We start from the raw sequence: 19,748 nt of genomic DNA, 5'->3' as shown, positions 1-19,748 counted from the left end.
TATGAGGTACTGGTGTAAATCACACATTTGCCATGGAGCATGTAACTGTAAAGTGCTGGTGTTATTGCACACAGCCCTATTGCAATGAGTTTGCATTTACAGACATGCAATTCTGTATGGTCCCCTGGAATGATCGGTTTTCCAGTTTGTTTTCTTGGAATAAAAGTACAAGAAGGATGCATTTCTTGCCCTAAAGAAGTCCTTAAAAAACCCTTCAGACCTGTTGAAATTCTGAGCTGCATCTTACCATTAAAAGTTCCTTCTTGGACTGAATACTCTGAATTTTCTAAATCCTTATTTTACAATCTGAAAATTTTGATTTAAATCATCCTTCATGTCTCTAAAAAGCTGATGGAATCATAAAAGCTTTGAGTTACATTTATCCTTTTTTTTTTCATTTAAAAGTTTGAGTACATTCAGTTCTGGTACTTTTCAACAGAACACTTCAGTCGTGCATTTGAGCTGAGAGCAGAGTTATGCTGGAGTCAGGATGAAAATCTTTTTCCTTAACTTTCCTGACTGGAAGAAATTCAAAGACGTTCTGACTCTTTGTGTGCTCTCATTCAAACGTCTAAGTCAGTAGCTGATAGGGCTGGGTATTTCCCACAACGCCACAATACCATACATATGGTGATATACTTTGATTTTGAATAATGACCGTGTCCTACACAGAGTTCACTACAACAGCTATTCGTTATTGTTGAAAATAACAGCAAAGGCATATTAAGGATCCTACAACTAAAACACTTCACTTCAGGTCCTCAGAGATCCTCAAAATACATTTAAATATTTTAACCCTAGAGTGATGGTCATGGTGTTAATGTGAGCTGCGCCACAGGTCATTTTCTTTCAAACTGTCATCACAGCTTTGCAGCTGTATCGATTCTGTAACATCTGCATCCATACATGTATTTTCAACGAGCACATGACGATATATTGCTGTAAAGATTTTTTGAGTACAGCTCTAGGAACTGATAAACTCAGCTGACTCGCTCTTTTGTGGGATCAGTGTTTGCTCTTGTCCGCTCTTATCATGTGTAACATCATTGACTGTTTCCTTACAGCCGTTTTTACGATCCTTATCGTGTCAGTGTTGAAGTATTTACAATGTGACAGGAGTTTAAACAGAGAAAGGGGGGGGGGGGGGGGGGCTGTCTGTCTGTGTGTCACTGAGCTGCATAACCTGATGAGTAAGATGTTACTGTACAACACAGCAGCATGTACCGTAAATACAAATCATGAGCTTTCTCCATACATGCACTCCTGAAAATGTTGAGAACATTTCAGGACAGATCGAGCCTGATATTGTCCTGAGTTGCTTTTTCACACTCCCTCACAGCATGAAGTATTCCCTGTCGACGAGGGAGGCCATGATGTAAAACAGACCCTGAGGATATTGAAGATGGCAGATGAAGCGACAGAACATGACACTATAATGACGAGTTGAAAAGAACATACTGACAAGCAGAGTATGAAGCTACTTTATTACCTGCACACAGATCACACCAGTAGGGAATCGTTTGCACGCTATAAACATGATCCACACCAACCTTTCACTCGCAGGGAATTTTTCTTGAATATTTCCTGTTGCGTTCACAACGATCAACTCACCTCTGAGAAGTTAAAGGCAGGGTAAAGTAGCATTCCCTCAGTGCCCCGTCTGCACCCACCAAGTCCCCTCTTTGCTTTGAGTTTGGGCTAGAGCATGCGAGGGGTAGAGAGTGAGCAGGAAGACAGGGAGGAGTGTGATTGGTTCATCAGATTGGTACCTCGTGGCAGACATTGGTTGAAGTTTTTACAGGCTTACAACTGATACAGATGACAGATTTTATTCGTTTCTTTTTCAGAGAAGATGAGTTATTAATTTCTGTCAGGACCTAAAGACAATTTCAACCAAAATCTTAAAGGGGTCATATATTCTGGTTTTATATGCCCTTTAGTGTGTTTTCCAAGTGTCCTGTGCATGTTTAGGCACATCTATGTGCAAAAATTCAAAGTCCGCGGAAACGCAGCTTCTCCTACGTCCTCCTGTTAGCTGTAGCATTAGCTGCATGTAACGCTCGGTTCTAGCCCCCCTCGAAAATGTTTTGCCAGTGTGACGTCTTGTCAGTGTGATATCACTGATCTAAGCCCATTGGCTCGTTGTGGCAAGCCCAGCAGCTCATGTTGCACGCCCATTACCTTCTGTAGCACGCCCACGATATGCCGTAGCCTGCGGTAGCACAGTAGTGCTAAGGTGCTAATGTTTTTGCGCCACGCGGAGCCAAAGTGGCTGCATTCCCAATATGGTAAAAGGGGCGGGACATTTCCGAGAACTGTGCTGAGCGACTGACCAATTACGGAAGAGCCGAAAGGCCGACCAATCAGATCAGACTTGGCACACGTGGGGACTCTGAACGTGGGCACTTCAGAGCCTTAGAGAGAGAGTCAGAAACGAGCAGGTGCATGGAGCGGCAGTACATGAAAACACACACTTTTTTCAATTGTGAACATACTTTAGTAGGTACATAGATTAAATATATGAACCCCAAAAAGGGTATAATATGGGCTCTTTAAAAAGAGTATCTGGAAGAAATTGAACAATTTCAAACGGGGATTACAATCCTTTGTCAAAGCTGTTTCCATTTCCCGTTTTGTCCCCTTGGGATCTAAATGTGTTTCCTTTTAATGATTTCATCTCTTCCTTCATGGCCTCTGTCGTTGCTTGGACAGTCCAGAAAAGAACCACGGGGATTAATGACTGGTGATCTTTTGTCAGGGGAATCGCAGCGGGCTGCAGTGCCTTCAATCCTAAAGCTCTCTTCAATACAGTTGCTTTGTACAAGAGGGGACATAAATTACACCTACAAACTGAGAACGGTCAGATTAAATCATCCCCTTTTTCCTCATTTCCCACCTGTAATCAAGGGAAACTTCAGGATATTGGTGCCATGCAGTGAATACTGGGACCTGAGAGAATTAAATGATCTGCCTTGGTGGGAGTAAAAGAAGGTCTTTGGGCTTATAAAAGCGATTTTTCTGTGTCTGTTGTGCGGTAAGGTAATAAGTATTGATTTGAGACCCCTCATTAAACTCTCATGCGGGATAATGAATCCTATGCAGAGCGTGAGGAGATTATTAGGTCAGAGGTGGACAAATATTACCAGTTATCTAAAAAACAAACTTTAAGGTGGCTGTTGAAATGAGATTTCTTTCAGGATAGAAGAAACATGTCTCATCTTTAATTGCTTTAGACTGAATTGTTTGTCCCCAAAGTCCCAGTTTGAATCTAATAGCTTCAATAAGCCACAGCTCCTCTTAGAAACTGACCACCCCTTCTCATTCTGCCTTTTTTTTTATATAGCAGCTCGGTAGCTTCTTAACGTTTTGCAAGGATAAAAAAAATACTTGATTCATCGACTAATAAAAACTAAACACTGTAAAAACACAAAGTGCGTTATTCTGTTCTTACAGTTATTGTGATGTTAGCCTGCAGCGGTTGCCTCCTAATGGACATGGTGTCAGAGGTGATGTACGTGTTGATTTCCGAACACGACTGCAGGGACGACTGATCACAGCCAGCTGAGCTCTAATGAGACCAGCAGAAGTCGACCAGTTTCGACCGCCTTCATCTGAGGCCTCCGCCGACCTGCCTCTTTATCTCACTCTGAGTCTAGCTCACATTCAAACCTCCTCCTTCCTTTAAATCGTCTTTTTTTCTCTTACATATTCTTAACAAGCAAGCGAGGCCCCTTAAAGAGATCTTTGGAGAAAATGCTCATTTAACTGCGATCATGTCACAGGAAATTGTTGTACCAGCCAGAAAACGTTGGAAATTGACCAATTAAACTCGAGCTGCAGTGTTTTTGGAAAAGAGGCTGCAGGCCAAGTGGTAAACAGGAGGGTCATCATCCGCACATAGAGCCCCCCTGGGTCCATGTATCCTCCTGATGCCTCTCCCTTCCTGCAGCTGACATCCACCCTGCATCACCTTCTTTTGCCTTTTGCTTTTGCACCTACAACGCCTCCACAGCACACATGCCACACATATAAATGCCTGGCTTTAAATGCTGAATTTGCTCATTTTTGCAACACAAATGTTAATTTCTGTTGACTTTAGTCAGTGCCTATCTTTTCGGGCTTTCACACTTGCAGAACATTTTTCAGACTTCACCCGGAGTTTATTCCTGCCTGCCCCCTGGTATTTTTCCGCAGCAAGTCCAAGTGAGCTGATGTGAGAAAGACAGCAAGATTTAGTAGAATTCACCTCAAGTCACTTTTTTTTATATATATATATATATCTCTATATATATATAGATATATATATACATTTTTGTGCTTTTTGTGCATTTAATGGAGAGCTAGGACAGTGGATAGAGTTGGAAATCAGGGAGAGAGAGTGGGGAATGACATGCGGAGAGGAGCCACAGGTTGGATCCGAACCTGTGCCGCCCGCTTGGAGAGCTACATGGGGCCGGCGCACTAACCACTGCGCCACCAGCGCCCCTCAAGCCACTTTTTCACGAGTGGGAGGTGACGTTTATTTCCTGTGACCGGTGCACGGTGCATAGAGTGTATGCACAAGACCGCTCAGTCTCTGTGCATGTAATTAAACGGCTGCATTGTGTTTTTCTGTTCTCCGCTCATGTTGATGTTGTGATTCAACTGAACTACACATAGCATTGATAAAAAGGCAAATATTCCCATTATAGCATCGTATAGTGGATGGAGTGTTTATGTGCAAACACTTTTGACTGAACTCTTCCTTTACACAAGTTTGTAAAAATGAGGGGACAGAAGTGGGAGCTGAGGGAGGTGTGTCTGAACAGAGCATTGTTTTGATCAGAAAATCTGCTCTGAAAGTTGCTAAGGAATCATTTAATCATTTATTCTGCTAGCTGTGCAAATCCCTAGTTTCAGACAAATTCTTATGTCTAACCTCCTGTCATTGGCCCTCAGGTTACCCAAATATATGTTCAAAAACACTGTAAAAGTGGATTTTTCACTTTCATAATATGTCACCTTTAATGTGTTATTATAGTCCTATTTAAACACTGGTAACAAAAAAGAATACAACAACATAAGAACCATACAATTATTGAATATAGTAATTTATGACAAAGGCTAGAAGCAGAATACATGTAGTTTCCATGTATCGACTTTAACACTGAGTGGACATACTAAACATAATACATAGACACTTCTTAAATCCACTGCTGAAGCGGACGTGAAACACTACAATCATCATCAAGGTTCCGGGAAAAATCCATCGTATCATTGGTGCAACACAAACGACCACTAATGGAGTCTACTCAGGCTTACTCAGCGCTGAGTGAAGACTGTTGAAAACCATCAATGCAGAAGCTTTCATCTCACACCGCAAGTGTCGACCTTGAAAACATTAAGTCCTGAAGAAAGGGGAGACATACTTCTGTCTGTCCAAATGAAGGAGGTGTGGAAAAAACACTGACTAACATCTTTGAGGAAGAAGTGACACTCAGAGACTGAGCAGCGAGAATCTATTAGTTTTTGTTTTTCATGTCCCCCCCCCCCCCCTCCTTCTCTCACTGTCTCGTCTTGGTGTCAGACGGCTTTGAGAGCCAGTCACAGGCGCCGTCCTCCACTTTGAGTCGGCTGCAGACTCGCCTGGCTGCAGACCGCGGCGCGCTGAGTGACCCGACACTTTGGCCACGAGCGCGACACTGTGTGCTCGTGCAGATGTATTCAGCTGTGTGCATCTGTTTGTGCTCCATGGTCAGTTACTGTGTCACTTTGCCGACGTGGTTGTTTGTTGTTGGGCGTGCTTTCTGTGCATGCAAAAGTAAAGTGTGTGTGTGTGTGTGTGTGTGTGTGTGTGTGAGTATGTGTATTTGTGGTGTTTGTCATGTCAGTGAGGAGGTGGCACTGTACTGAGTAATAAGAGCAGTCAGCCTGCAGGCAGGACGGCCATCTGGACACATGATAAGAAGCCTGGCCAAGACATCAGTCAATTTTTATTCATTTGTTTTGTTATCAGAGCTCTCTCTCTCTCTCTCTCTCTCTCTCTCTCTCTCTCTCTCTCTCTCTCTCTCTCTCTGTCTGCCTGACGTCTATTCTACTCAAGGAGAATACACTTTTTAAAATAAATGTCCTCCTTTGTCTGTTATCTTGTCCTCCACCTGTCTGTCTGTATATATATAAACCTTCTTAAATCTCCTTTCTCGTCTTTTTTTCTCTCCTGCAGTTTGCTGTTTTGTGGTCCACAAGAGGTGCCATGAGCTCGTCACGTTCTCCTGCCCCGGGGCGGATAAAGGGCCCGACACAGACGTAAGTAACCAGAGCCCAGCTGTTGCCTATCATTATACTGAAGCACACATGCAGCGTCAGCGCTATGCTCTCACATCAACCGGGCCTGCCTCTTCTCCTGGACGCACACTCGCTCTCTTAGCCCGCCTTCAAGCTGCCGTGCATCCTTGTTGTGTTATGATACGCTCTTTCAGAGGAGACAGAGAAAAAGTGGCTCATCACTGTCAGACACATAGAGAGAGAGAGCTGCCAGATGTATAGAACATAGTTTAAAATATTGACAAAATGTGTAGACGGGTTGGAATGATGAAAGCTGCTCTTTATTCTGATGTTGATAAAAATACAAAAAGACACACACTAGATATGGATATCTAAAAGTCTGGAATGTAAGTACATGAAACACGGTCTGTTTTGGGGGTCTTCAAGAGTGAAGAGAGGTTTAAACTGTCTACCATTGTGTTCAGCGTCATGCAGTTTCTGTGCAGCTGTGTTTCTCTTACCATCTGTTATCTCCCTGTGGAGTTTGCAATCCTGCTAGCTACAAGGGCGCTACTTGAGCTCTCAGCCTAGCGTAAAGTTCAGTGTGAAGTCCACAGCCTGAGACCAGTTTTCCTGGTGTTGTGCTGCCCACCTCCTCTGGTCACTTGTCACTGGTCACTGGTCACTGGACTCTTTTCAATCAGACCAGCGCTCCACAAGAATTATTTACCGCCTAACCTTTAAATGCAGGACCTGATAAGGTCCAGTATTTTCAATCCCATCAGGTCCCGTGTGATAGGTGCGGCTGCACTTGGGGTCATGACGGCGCATGTCTCAGCATTTTAGACCGCCATGTAGGATCTGTGTGTGCCGTCTGCGCTGTGCACTCTAGAGCTGATATCTACGCAGGCAACATCATCAAGTCATAAAACTTCAAGAGTCCGAGAGAGTTGACAGAATTTCAAACTCAAGGCTGCAAAAAACAAACAAAAAAAAAAAAAAAACGCTTGCAAGATTTGTAAAGCGTCCTTTTTAAAGCGGACCTTGCTCATCCTGGGAGCCCGTAACGGTTTGAGTGTCTCTCTTTTCAGCTCTTTGACAGTCAACTTAACAGTAACGCAGTGTTTTTTCTCTCATTTACATTTTCAGTCCCTGACCTTCAAACCTTTCACTTTCATCTCTTTTCTTCCTCCACTCCAACCACTACGCAGAGGAGCAAACTCCCGCTACTATAGTAACCAGGCTACACATCATCTGTCTTACGTCAAGGCTAGTTATGGCTTGAATTAAGATTTTTAACGGCGTATTTCGAGTTTGTATTCAACATTTGGTAGCTAAATAAGAGCCGTTAATTGTGCAAAACATGATCTGATAAGTCGACTGATCGTTGGTTAGTTCCTGCCCTTCTCGGAGAGGAGCCATTCAAAGATGGCCGGTCAGATGTTAAATCCAGTCCCCTCATGATTCAATCACAGCAGCAGCAGCAGCAGCAGCAGGTGGTTAATTCAATTCATTCAATGTTCATGTTCCAGGAGAGAGAGAAGTGATTCAAATGTTCCACGTAGTGACTCATTGTTTCCAAACGCTTCTGAGTATCCCCTCCCTCTAAAAGTGGAACCCCAGTCGACATTTTTCATTCAGGTTAAAAATCTCTGAAAATCAGGCTGTGACTTTATCTCACGCTGACAGTGACCTCCATCCTCAGAGGGGTCATGGAGTTCATATTGTCCCCCTGAACACTAATCATAGGAGTAAAGTCGATCTGCGGGTTACTCTGCCGTTATCACCGACCTGCTCTGTATCGTAAACCAACGTATCTACATCTTTGTCGGTCGGATCTGGAGATACACGATGGAAACAGGAACTAGATCAAACTTATCCAAAATGTCTCTTAACACACGGTACCGTTCTCATAAAACAGCTTCATGATGGCATTTAAAAATGAACATTGTTAGTGTTGAAAAGGTCTCAAAGGTCATGCAGAAAAAAATCATCACTCAATATTGAACTGGATCATGTTTCCCATTCGCCCCTTCAGCTCCAGCTTTGTGCCATCAGCCGCAGCTAACCGGCTCGCTAAGTGTGAAACTCCATTTACATGCCTGATTGGCTGCCGAGCATGCGTGGCCTCCAGAGCGTTACGGCAGCACCGCCTGGCCTCTGTAACTGGAGAGATGTCAGTGTGTCATTCAAGATCTTCAACCCAAACTCTTAAAATAGTGCGAGCCGCGGATGACACGGGAGCCGTAACAGCAGAAAATAGTCCGAGCCGAGGGGAGGCAGACAGAGCAGGGTCAGGGTTAGACAGAAAGTTGACCTTTTCATGACCTTTGACATTTTTGTGATCCTTAGTTTGACAAACTTTTTTTTGCACTGTAAATAGAAGTACATCTTTAGATCCAACAAAGGATATTACTGCTTTTGTGGGTGCTAAATCTGCAGATGAGCGAAAAAGACAGCGTTGAATCGACGAAGTACGGAAAAAAGGGTGAAATGCTTGCAAACTGCACGGCCAAGCAGATAGCGTCCTGCGTGCGCCTGTTCCATTTGCATGTATGTTTATAAGGGAATATTCAAAAGTTCAGTGCTAAATTGCCACCCTTCCTATGCCAATAAGCCTCGTTGCAAATACCAACTCATCTATAAAGATCAGCGCTAATTGCTGCAGGCGGTTACAGTGATGCTAGTTAACGTTGTGAGACCTGTATATTAAATCAGCGCAATGCCTCCTTCTCTCTTCTGCTCTCTCTGCACCGACTCAAATAGACGGCACAGGGCACTCAGCTGGGGGTTACTGCCCCCAAATCAATCTGGGGTTGTCTGAAGTGCACACACTTTCTCCACATGTGGAGACAGACTTGGTGTCTGAGAAACTTTGCTTAAAACAGTGAAACTCATATCACTTTTTAAATCAGACCTAAAAAATTTCCAGAAAAAGTGTCTCCTCCCCCTCAGTTTATGATCAATCTGTGGACAAAGTTTAGCTCCATGCAACAAAGATTTAAGTTGCAGATGATCAGTCGCAAAACTAGAGCAACAAAAGTCAAAACTTCATGGTCGTGTTTGCGCTTAAATGTCATTAGAATAGGACATTGAGACAGAGCAGATATTGGGGGCATTTAATCCATTGTTGCTGTTAGCGGCTTCAGTCCATTCTGGTTGAATTTGTCCCCCAGAGTGCAGCTTCTAGAACTCTACAATCTAGTTCATCCAATGGACACCAAGAACCACATATTTCTCTTTTGCCATATGAAAAAGTATGCTCCTTTCCAATATATATTCCTATGGACTTTGCAGTTCTGTTGCCAGGAGCAACCACACATATTAGACGTCTTGCTGCCTCCCGGGCATGCAGTCCAGGAAGGCAATAACTCCCGCTGCCAGCAGATATCGTGGAGAGCTGCAGTATCTAGGCTACCTGCATTTTATGACTAATTTCTATGTTTTATAATTCCACTACTGGAAGAAACATAACCACTCGATCTGTGTAATGACAGACTCAGCGTGAGCAGCTATTGGCCTGTAGGTTTGATGGGACAATATAACTGTGAACGCAGCAGCAGCAGCCTCGAGGTGTTGTTTCAGGGTCAGGACTTGCTGCAGATATTCACACACACACAGAAGAGATGTTTTCTGTACGGCTGAATAAGTAGTTTAACACAGAGCATGTTTTGGTGATTAGGTTGTGTAGTGTCATCTTTGGGGAGAGAAATAACTCTCGGGTCATCTCAGAGTTTCACAGGAAATGGAATCAATAGTTGTCTTTCTGTCTGTTTTAACCAGAGCAAGGACATTTAAAGGTGTCAGTGTTTGTAATTTCCACCAGATCCACTTTTTAAGATTTTGGTTGAAATTGTCTTTAGGTCCTGACAGAAATTAATAACTCATGTTCTCTGAAAAAGGAACAAAGAAAATCCGTCTTTTGTATCAGTTGTAAGTCTGTAAAAACTTCAACCAATGTCTGCCACGAGGTACCAATCAGACGCCTCCCTGAATCCCTGCTCGTACTCCACCTCTTGTGAGCAAGAGCCCACACTGAAAGCATGTCACCGATGACAGAGTTCATACTGTGAGTTTACTTACCGCTAAATGAGACATGAGACGACGCAGTTTCTACACAATGCAAGCGATGAGCTGAGGTCTGCTTCTGGAGAGACGGCGCTCGTGCATGTAAGTGAGGGGGCGTGTCTTAAGAGGGAGCACAGAGGGGAGGGGGTGGGTGCAGACGGAGCACTGAGGGAATGCTACTTTCAAAATCATGGTAGTTTTTAGAAATTACAAACCCTGCCTTTAAATGTATCGTCGTCAGAGTACAGGCATAACCAACAAACATATTGCAAAAGTCTGTTTTTATTGCAAATATATAAGAAAAGTATTTCATTAAAAAAGCACAGCCTCATCACTCAGCATGAGTACATTTTACCTGTGGGATGTTGGTGTATATAATGCATAATGACCCTGCTTTCAAACCATTTAGATGCAGTCAACCGAAGCTCAAACAAACAGCTACTCAGAATAATTCAGTTAAGTGGTGAAATAAAAAGGCTTTTTGGATTCAGGAGAAACATGTTGCAAACATGGTATTGTGTAAAACCTGGAGGAGAGCATTTGGCACAGATAAACTGTAAGTTATAACCCATTTGCACTCTTTAATTTGTGTTTATTGCATTTCATATAAACAGTGTTGTTATGGCAACAGTGTAGTAATAGTCTGAAGAAGAGGCTGGAAATGTCACTTGTCAATAAATCCTTGAAACGGGAGCTCCTAGGTGTGCAGATCTTGTTTGCTTCTCTGTTTGTGTTTTTGGATACAACACCCACTAAGGGATGTTTATGTTACTGTTTTTGATTTTTCATATTGCATCAATAATGAACAATGTTGTCACATTGCATATTTTTCGCGCAGGCCTTCTTCTACTCACGGGTCCTTCCACACGGACCTCAAACACCTTTAGTAGGATCGTGACACCTGCAGACTGAGCGTTACAAACCCTGAAGTCCCGTCTGCCTACATGTATTTCATGTTTAACTGACAGTTGACTGTATCTGTTTTTCACTTTAATTTTGCTGTTAAAGCAGCAAAAAGATTACTTTTTTTAAATAAGCATGTGAAAACAAGATTACATTTGCAGCAATTTGAGCTTCAGTCTGGAAGTAGCATTGTAATTTTTTCTGATTGGCTCGACGTCACAAGTTATAGCAAATCAACACTGAAGCCTGATTGCCACTGACATGCACACAGACGAGAGCGGCCTGGAGGCGGAGGAGAGTCTCCTGTCGAGCATTTAAAGAACGTCTTTTGTTGGAGTTTGTAATATTACAAATTCAAATTTGGCTGAAAGATTTTCATTTCTTCCATACATAAAGTATTGGTTATTTGTCTAATGAACTACTAATTATCTGTATCGTAACTGAAGAATATATCGGTCAAGATACCATATCTCCAAATGTTGATACAGCTAGAGTGGGCCAGTAGCCTAGTGGTAAGTGTGTGCGCCCCATGTACAGAGGCAAAAGTCCTCAGGAGCAAGAAGTCTAGGTTGGTATCTGACCTGCAGCTCCTTTCCTGCATGTCGTTTCCCACTCTCTCTCTCTCTCTCTCTCTCTCTCTCTCTCTCTCTCTCTCTCTCTCTCTCTCTCTCTCTCTCTCTCTCTCTCTCTCTCGCCGTTTTCTGACTCTAATCCACTGTCCCGTTTGAAGATGTGACTGAAGATCTGTTTGGAAAGCTTCTGTACGTTTTGACACACTTGATCGTTAAAGTAACAGAGGTTGTATCCCTTTAAAAGATGTGGAATTGGAAAGTATTGAATTTCCTTAAATGAGGAGCATTTCAATGTCAATATTAATTTACCAGCCAGGCATAGTAGAACATAAGAAAACATCAGAATGAGGGGAATAAAATATGGCTCTCATGTTGTTCTATGCAGACTTTTACAACCTTACATCAATAATCAGACATGAGATTACATATACATGTATTGAAAAATGTTCACTAAGGGCATCATTTGTGCTAATTTGTAACCGTATCACCTGTAAGGACATTCTCTGCCAGTACCAATTAGTCTGATTAGAGCACTTACTTTGACAAAATGTTTTGGTTCCACCGCTGGGTGTAACGTTACAGACGGGTCGAGTAAGTTCAATGCTTTACAGGATGAGACCATCAATAATGCAGCAGCTTCCCGTTTCACTACAGGAGCTGAGCAGCTGAAAGTGAGAGGCTTGATGTGCTTGAGTTTGCGTGGGTGTATGCCTGCTGCATCATTGATGTCCACTTAACCGGCGCTGCACATGAGACCCGGGCCAATCTGCATGTCTGTTTGCACTGATTTCCCCCTATGTTTGCACACACACACACACACACACACACATACACACACACACACACACACACACACACACACACACACACACACACACAGGTATCTTCAGACAATTAGTCATGGGTCCTCGGGGCTGTTCAGATAGCTGTAACAGAGTTAAGCAGCAGCACAGTGCCCTGTCAGCCTCCTCTGCTTGGAAACAGACACAGCTGACCTGAGGCTGACATGGCAGCCTGTCGGACGTCCAAAAAAAAAAACACATCAGTGACATTTGGAACGGTGATATTCTGCTCGCAAGGATGTTCTCCACTCAATCAACCTGTAAAATATGTCAAAAACACAGCCGTTCAATTAATCTGTTACTAATCTGTCACAGGGAAGTAGCCATAAGGTGTGTGCAGGGCTTTGAGAAATCTCATTTGTAATATTAATGAGCACCGCCGTGGGCAGGACTGATCTAATATTTAAAAGGGCAGATCACACAGGAGGAGACGGTTTTGGCAGACTCCTGCGGCTCTGGGGAAAATAGGTGTTCTGGTGACAAAGCTGGGTACATGCGTCGTCTCGTTACAGGGCCTGTTCTTGGGAATTGAAAACCCGATTAAACCGGAGTGAGGGTAAATTACATCATCAGCGCTACAGGCATCGTGGGCTGTCACAGGCAATGGAGCCTTTCATCGGATTTTTAGGAAATTTCCTCCTTGAGAGGGTGTTGGCTACCTCTCTTTAAAACAGACCTGCTCTGACTCAGAAGTTGAATACAAACACACTCGTAATGGTGTTCACTTTTCACCGTTTAACCGGCAGACACTGTTGCAAAAACAAAAACAAAACAAGGGTAAACTTCTTTTTAGAGCGGCAGGGATCCTCAGAAGTGTAGTGTTTTTTTTGGGCCTCTTTTTTAAGCCTCTCTTTGATAGGACAGCTGAAGAAAGACAGGAAATGTTGTGATGAGAGAGTGGTCGACATGCAGCAAAGGGCAGAGGTCGGACCCGAACCTAAGGCCGCTGCGACGAGGACCACAGCCTCTGCACATGGGGCGCATAACATAGCCACTAGGCCACCGGTGTAAAGATTTGACAGGCAGAAACCTCGAGCAGAACCAGACTCAATAAATGTCTCTATATGAAGCCCTACAGATTGAAGATAGATCTAATTTGTCAGATGTTTTTCTCTTCTTAATACTGATATCGGTATCGCCCCCAAAAAACGCATATCGGCTGGGTGCTAGTTATTATTATTATTATATATGACATATCTTCAGGATTTTTCTCACATCGTTACATTATGTGCAAAGAATTCTTGTTTCCACAAAAATAAGTGTAGATATGTTTGCGATCTAGATCACAAGAAGTCACCAAATCTTGGGGATTTTTGTCCCCCATTTTTTGTGTGTCCCATCATCATCCATTTGCAACATAAAGTTAAAAACAAGATCCAAACATTTGACAAGACATTCAAACACCAAACCGATATTCAGAGGCCTTCAACACGCTTTGATCTGGGATTCAGCTCCAGATTTAATTTGAGGACTGACTGGTGTACAAACGACTGCTTCAGTCTGACCTTATCTCAGGTTTGATGTTAATACTTCAAACTCTCTGTTCAGGGCGTGATTAGAGCCAGAGACAATGCTGTCCACCTGCCTTAACATGCTTTCATGGTAGGTTGCCCTTTTAGATGTAAATGGAGCTGCTTATGCCCGTGTGATGTAATCGTATCAGTGTCTGCACAAGTCAGCCTCCCTCCCCTCACTGTGTTCAATCCCAGCACATGCTTTCAGCACACACCCGTACAAGCCCTGACACAGACACCGTGTCCAAGGAAACGTGGTCACAAAGAAACTTGATGCTGCATATTTCTGCTTCGTGCACTGATTTTATTTTGGAGCGTGCATGATGACATGTCCTGCAGACCCCCTGTGAGGCTGCTCTGTTTTAGCAGGATGAGATCTCTGTAGACTCAAACATGCCTGCAGCCCTACCAGTCATACACATAAAATCACACTGTCATTTTATGACTGGTGGCAGGAGCTGCAGCCTGCAGAACGGGCTCACGAGAGGAGACACACCACAGCTTCTAATGTCCTCCTACAGGGAATAAGAATATTTACTCCACTCATACTGATGTCGAATGAAGCCAGGCCTCCTTCACTGAGCTGTATTTATTGCCCTAGATGGGCCAGCCATTTATTTGAAGTTGTCACTGATATTTCATTCTCTGCTTACACAGGCTTGTCAACTGATAGCTACGGTAGCTGAGAAGGGCAAAAAAGCATTGTTACTGCCTCAAATATTTACATAAGGAGAAATGTGCATGCATAAAATCAAAGCAGGTAAGTTATAGCCGATAAAGACATGAGCGATCCAGCGATTTCCAGGCTGTAAACATGTTCATTTCTGCTGTAAAATGCAGCTCAGCATGAGGTATGTGATCGGGCTTTCAGGAGGTGTGCGTGTGTCTTTCAGGCTTTTGTATCCAGCCTCAAGTGGTCACTTGAGGAACTGCAGGTTCCACATTAGCTGCAGGTTACCCCCTCTTTAAAACAGACCTAACCGTCACTACGTGTAAGTGCTGCAAACCAACCTTGATGACCTAGCTACAGCAAGCGCTGGTGAGAAGTGATCTCAAAGTGATGACCTCTTTGGACACAAAATTCCCTTTATTGTTCAAAGATGTATTTATTTATCTCTTTACTATAGAGATAGGACAGTGGATAAAGTCAGAAATCGGGAGAGTGAGAGAGCGATAGCTGGGGGGGGGGGGGGGGGTGACATGTGAGGAAAGAGCTGCAGGTCGAATTCAAATCAAGGCCGTCCACTTCAAGGGACAACAGCCTCTGTACACGGAGCGTGCAAGCAAACACACCGCCAGGTCACGGGCGCCCCACAGGCTTTGTTAATCCTTTGTTAATAGAAGTTGCTCGAGGAGATTGATCGGAATCAGGAATAAAAGAAAAATATGACCATTACTGTCACTGAACTCTACTCGACGTCTGGAGATCACATACAAGGGGAAGAGGTCAGGACAGAGGAGACGTTGGAGGAGAATAAAGGGAAGAGATATCATTTCCAGATAATAAAGCTGTTAGGACATCATGAAGCGCTGCGCAAATGTCAAGTCCTACACAGGATTTGATCTTAAGGCCTGTAATGCACTGCTCTCTCTCTCTCTCTCTCTCCCCTTCACTCTCTTGCCCGTTGTGATTCTCCAGATGGGTACTGGAGGTGCACTCAAAACCAGATTGATTGCATGATTATTTTGTCTCGCTCACAAATTCTTCCTGTATTCACCAGAAAGGCTATTAGAGAATCTGATAGATGGACCAGATGTAAAAGAACCGTCCACCTTCCCAGAATGAGTGTGTTCTCTCTGAAGACGCTGAATCCCTCAGAGTTTTGTTCGGGCGTAGTTGGATGTGTGTTGTTTATATCCTGCAGCAGCCTCTACAGTTTATCTGAGGTTTGATGTTTTAATGTCCCATGCTGATGACAAGCTCATAAAATAGATAAGTTATTAATCTGTGCGAGGAGTGTTTATAGACTTTAAACATTGATCTTAACGGGTCCTTTAAAACTCTCTCCCTGGGGATATTTATGCACCATAAACCTCTCTGTACACATCTTGAAAGATATCATTAGAATTTGCACAAAGAGAGCTTTAACTCTTGTTTTGTTCAGAAGCATGTGGAAACGTAACAGATTTCCTCATACTGCAGCAGAGTCCCGTTATCTTACTATGAGGCCTCTCCTGCAAAGAAAGGCTTCATGTCAACAGCTGCTTCCAGTAAGTGTGATTTGTATGACATGTATGTATCCACGCTGTAGGTTTGAGTATAGCTCTGTACCCATGCAGAAGTCATGGCCTGACGTTCATCTCCTCAAAAATGTCACAACACATCGAAATGACACAGACCCCAAGCCCTGTGATTGGTCGGCCAGGTAGCATCGTATTGGCTACAGACATATTGTGTATACACTGTTGTGAGATAAAAAGCTGCAAACAACAAACCAATTTGTCAAATCCATTTGCTGACGTCCGAAAATATCCGAAAAATATTAAAAAATTCAACCGTCCTCGACCTCAACTCAGTGGTCGTTAAGAGTTTTATGGTTCACAGGGGTCACGGTTTGGTTTGTACTTTGGTTTCGGGAACAAAGCAGTAAAAAGATGGATGGAAAGATGCATATTTCTAGTTTTTCTCAAATTTGAAACAGCAGTCATGAAAGTTTGTGTCTACGTCTTCTACTCTGTTTGTTGTTAAAAAGCAGTTGACAAACTGTAAGGAGCAGATTACCAACTAGATTAATGCTATGTGTGATTGCCTTTTATCTCCACTTACCCCCAATTTCCACATACTCCGTGCACGCCTCTACGTCGCCGTTCGCTTCCACTCTAGTCAATCATTGTGTTTCCACAGCGAGCACCGCGGTCTGGCATGGAGCCTGCCAGCAGCGCTGTTTCAAATATGCTGCGAGTCTACAACCCCGACAGATAAAGAAACACACAGAGCGTCCGTTCAATTTCAAAATTAAACACAATATACAGACTCAGACGCCCCGTATGAACAACAAATCATCCTCAGAAAGACAAAGAAACATGTTGTCTGCAAGCTTTTCTCTTTATTCCCACGTGATCTTGTAGTTCTCATGTGATGTGAGTACAGCTGATCATGGCCGCAGTCACGTTCAAGAAACGACTACAGTGGGGCAGGGAGCACGCCGTCCAACAGAGAGAAACCATGGCGCTGATGGACCGTGGCGTACACGGACTACGTGGGAATTGGGGGGTTAGAAGTATTTGTCATGTGACTTCATGCACCCAATCGTGATGCCCCAAACCTAACAGCTCGGGACAAATACCTCGAGGCCGTACATTCCATCTTTTCTCTTCTTTGCAATAACTGCTGTATAATCAACTGCTGCCTAAAAATTATCAGCTCCAACTTCAACGCAATACACTCGGTTTCAGTTGCCATGGTTTCCTGTACGCAAACAAGCAGAGAATATGGAGAATCCAGATCATAGTGATATAATTGAAATCGCACTGCAGAGCTACGCCGACACACCATCACTGACCTGCACCAAACACTCTGCTTTTTAAATCTTTATTATTAGAATCAAACAAAAAGTGTTTTAGAGATAATGTTCCGTCACTTGTCCTCATATGTATATAATACTGTATCTACTGATTATCTGTTGACTTATATTTGACGGGGAGTCCCCTGGGCTCCCTGCTGGTGCTTTTTATTTTCTCTCAGATCCTATAATGAACATTAACAGATCTGGAGTCTCTCTCGCTAATGGTCTGTGACGTTTCTGTCTACAAAGTGCTCTGATCAAGGGGGAGGCAAGGCTGAAGGATGTAAGTGCTTATATGTTCTCAAGTGTGTGTGTGTGTGTGTGTGTGTGTGTGTGTGTGTGTGTGTGTGTGTGTGTGTGTGTGTGTGTGTGTGTGTGTGTGTGTGTGTGTGTGTGTGTGTGTGTGTGTGTGTGTGTGTGTGTGTGTGTGTGTGTGTGTGTGTGTGTGTGTGTGTGTGTGTGTGTGTGTGTGTGTGTGTGTGTGTGTGTGTGTGTGTGTGTGTGTGTGTGTAGTAGTGGAGCACAGAGGAGGGGCGGGTTCATCGGAAGATGCTGAATCATTTCCTGGTGTGTTTCCCACTGGAGACGCTTTGTCTACAGAGAGTAGAGCTATTATTAGTTAATTCTGTATATTTTGACTACAAGTATGTAACTGCACCTTACAGCCTTATGTGACTCACATGGATTCTGCATGCTTTCTTTTAAAAATATTTACATAGAGCATAGGTCAAAGCTTTGTGTCTCTCTAGTGTACGAACTACAAACTACACAAAGGTTCAGATTCCTTTGACAAAGACGCCGTGTCTCGTTCTTTCCTCCCAGTGTGACACGTTCATCTGAAGGCTCTGGCTTTGACTGTCAACTAGCTTAACAGGAAGTCTTCTCAGGTGATATCGTCTAAACCTTTGACCTCTGTGATAAAATGTAAGCTTAAATTGATTGCTTGGATGAATCACAGCCTTTGCACAGTGAGTCAAACATAGCGCTCTCAACTTTAAAGGTCACATATTCTCCTCCTCTTCAACCAGTGTAAATAAATCTCAGAGCTCCCCAAATGTCTGTGAAGTTTCTGATCATGCCTATAACCCCCTCTATTTCAGCCCTGCTCAGAACAGGCTGTTTCTGTGTCTGTACCTTTAAATATGTAAATGAGCTGTGTCTGACCACGCCCCCTCTCTGGAAGGGCTTGGTTGCTCGGGTCTTTCTCGCTCCATGTCCTATTGTTTACGGTGAGAAGGCAGACTCAGAGTGCAGAACAAACACCTAGCTGTGGGAATGTCACCCACCTGGGAGAGGTGTTACTGCCCTTTGTGATGTCATGAAGGGAAAATCTCCAAACGGTGTGTTTGAGCACACATTTTCTGAAAAGTGGAGCAGGAAGAAGACGGAGAGGATGGACTTTTCTCATCATTGGGGGGTTTGTAAAAAGACATCTTGTTGCATGTAGAGTAACCTTCAATTAATCAATCAATTTTAATTTGTGTAGCGCCTATTCATAGCAAATGTTATCTCAAGACACTTTACACAAAGAGAGTGTTATCTTTGTTATATTATTTCCAAAGACCCAACATGAATCCAATGAGCTCTAAGCAACAGTTAAACATTCAGCTCCTCCTCACAAGAGCTTTAAGACACGTGATACAAGTCAATACTGAATCAAGACATCTGCACATCACACATTAATAACTATGCATGTGAGACACCCAGAATGCACTGGGGTTTTTTCAGGGTAAACAGTCACGTCCCAGTTTGTTCGGTTTGATGGGAACCACAGCTCATTCTCTCCATGACCTCGGACTCAAACACAATCCAACCGTCTACACACACAAACACAGAACAGAGTTAACATGCACAACCAAAAATTTTAATTTATATACACACAAACAAACACTTAGATTATTGCATAGCACTGAGGTCACACACTTAACAAACATGCACACAGTGACACACACAAACACAAATTCCCTCAGTCCCTCTTAGATTTGTTTACAGCAAAGAGGTTGGCTGGTCTTGGTCCAACTATGCTAAATATTATTAATGACCAGCGCATGGGAGAGTTGGAACTTCTCTTGACCCCCGATTCTACTCAGTGTCACAACT

At 43.3% G+C, this 19,748-nt stretch overlaps 1 protein-coding gene across 2 annotated transcripts in view; it reads left to right on the top strand.

Moving 5' to 3' along the window:
* prkcaa (protein kinase C, alpha, a) overlaps nt 1-19,748 on the top strand; it is a 156,563-nt gene that overhangs the window by 49,981 nt on the left and 86,834 nt on the right. For both annotated transcript variants that reach the window (XM_061064576.1, XM_061064569.1), the window contains exon 3: nt 6,203-6,285. In XM_061064576.1, coding sequence (XP_060920559.1) covers nt 6,203-6,285 — 83 coding nt within the window. The remainder of the gene's footprint in view (nt 1-6,202; nt 6,286-19,748) is intronic.

This window comes from Labrus mixtus, chromosome 2 (genome assembly GCF_963584025.1).
Source record: "Labrus mixtus chromosome 2, fLabMix1.1, whole genome shotgun sequence".
In the NCBI taxonomy this organism is placed as follows: Eukaryota; Metazoa; Chordata; class Actinopteri; order Labriformes; family Labridae; genus Labrus; species Labrus mixtus.
Note: the sequence above shows the minus strand (reverse complement) of the source record. Positions and strands in the feature narration are given on the sequence as shown.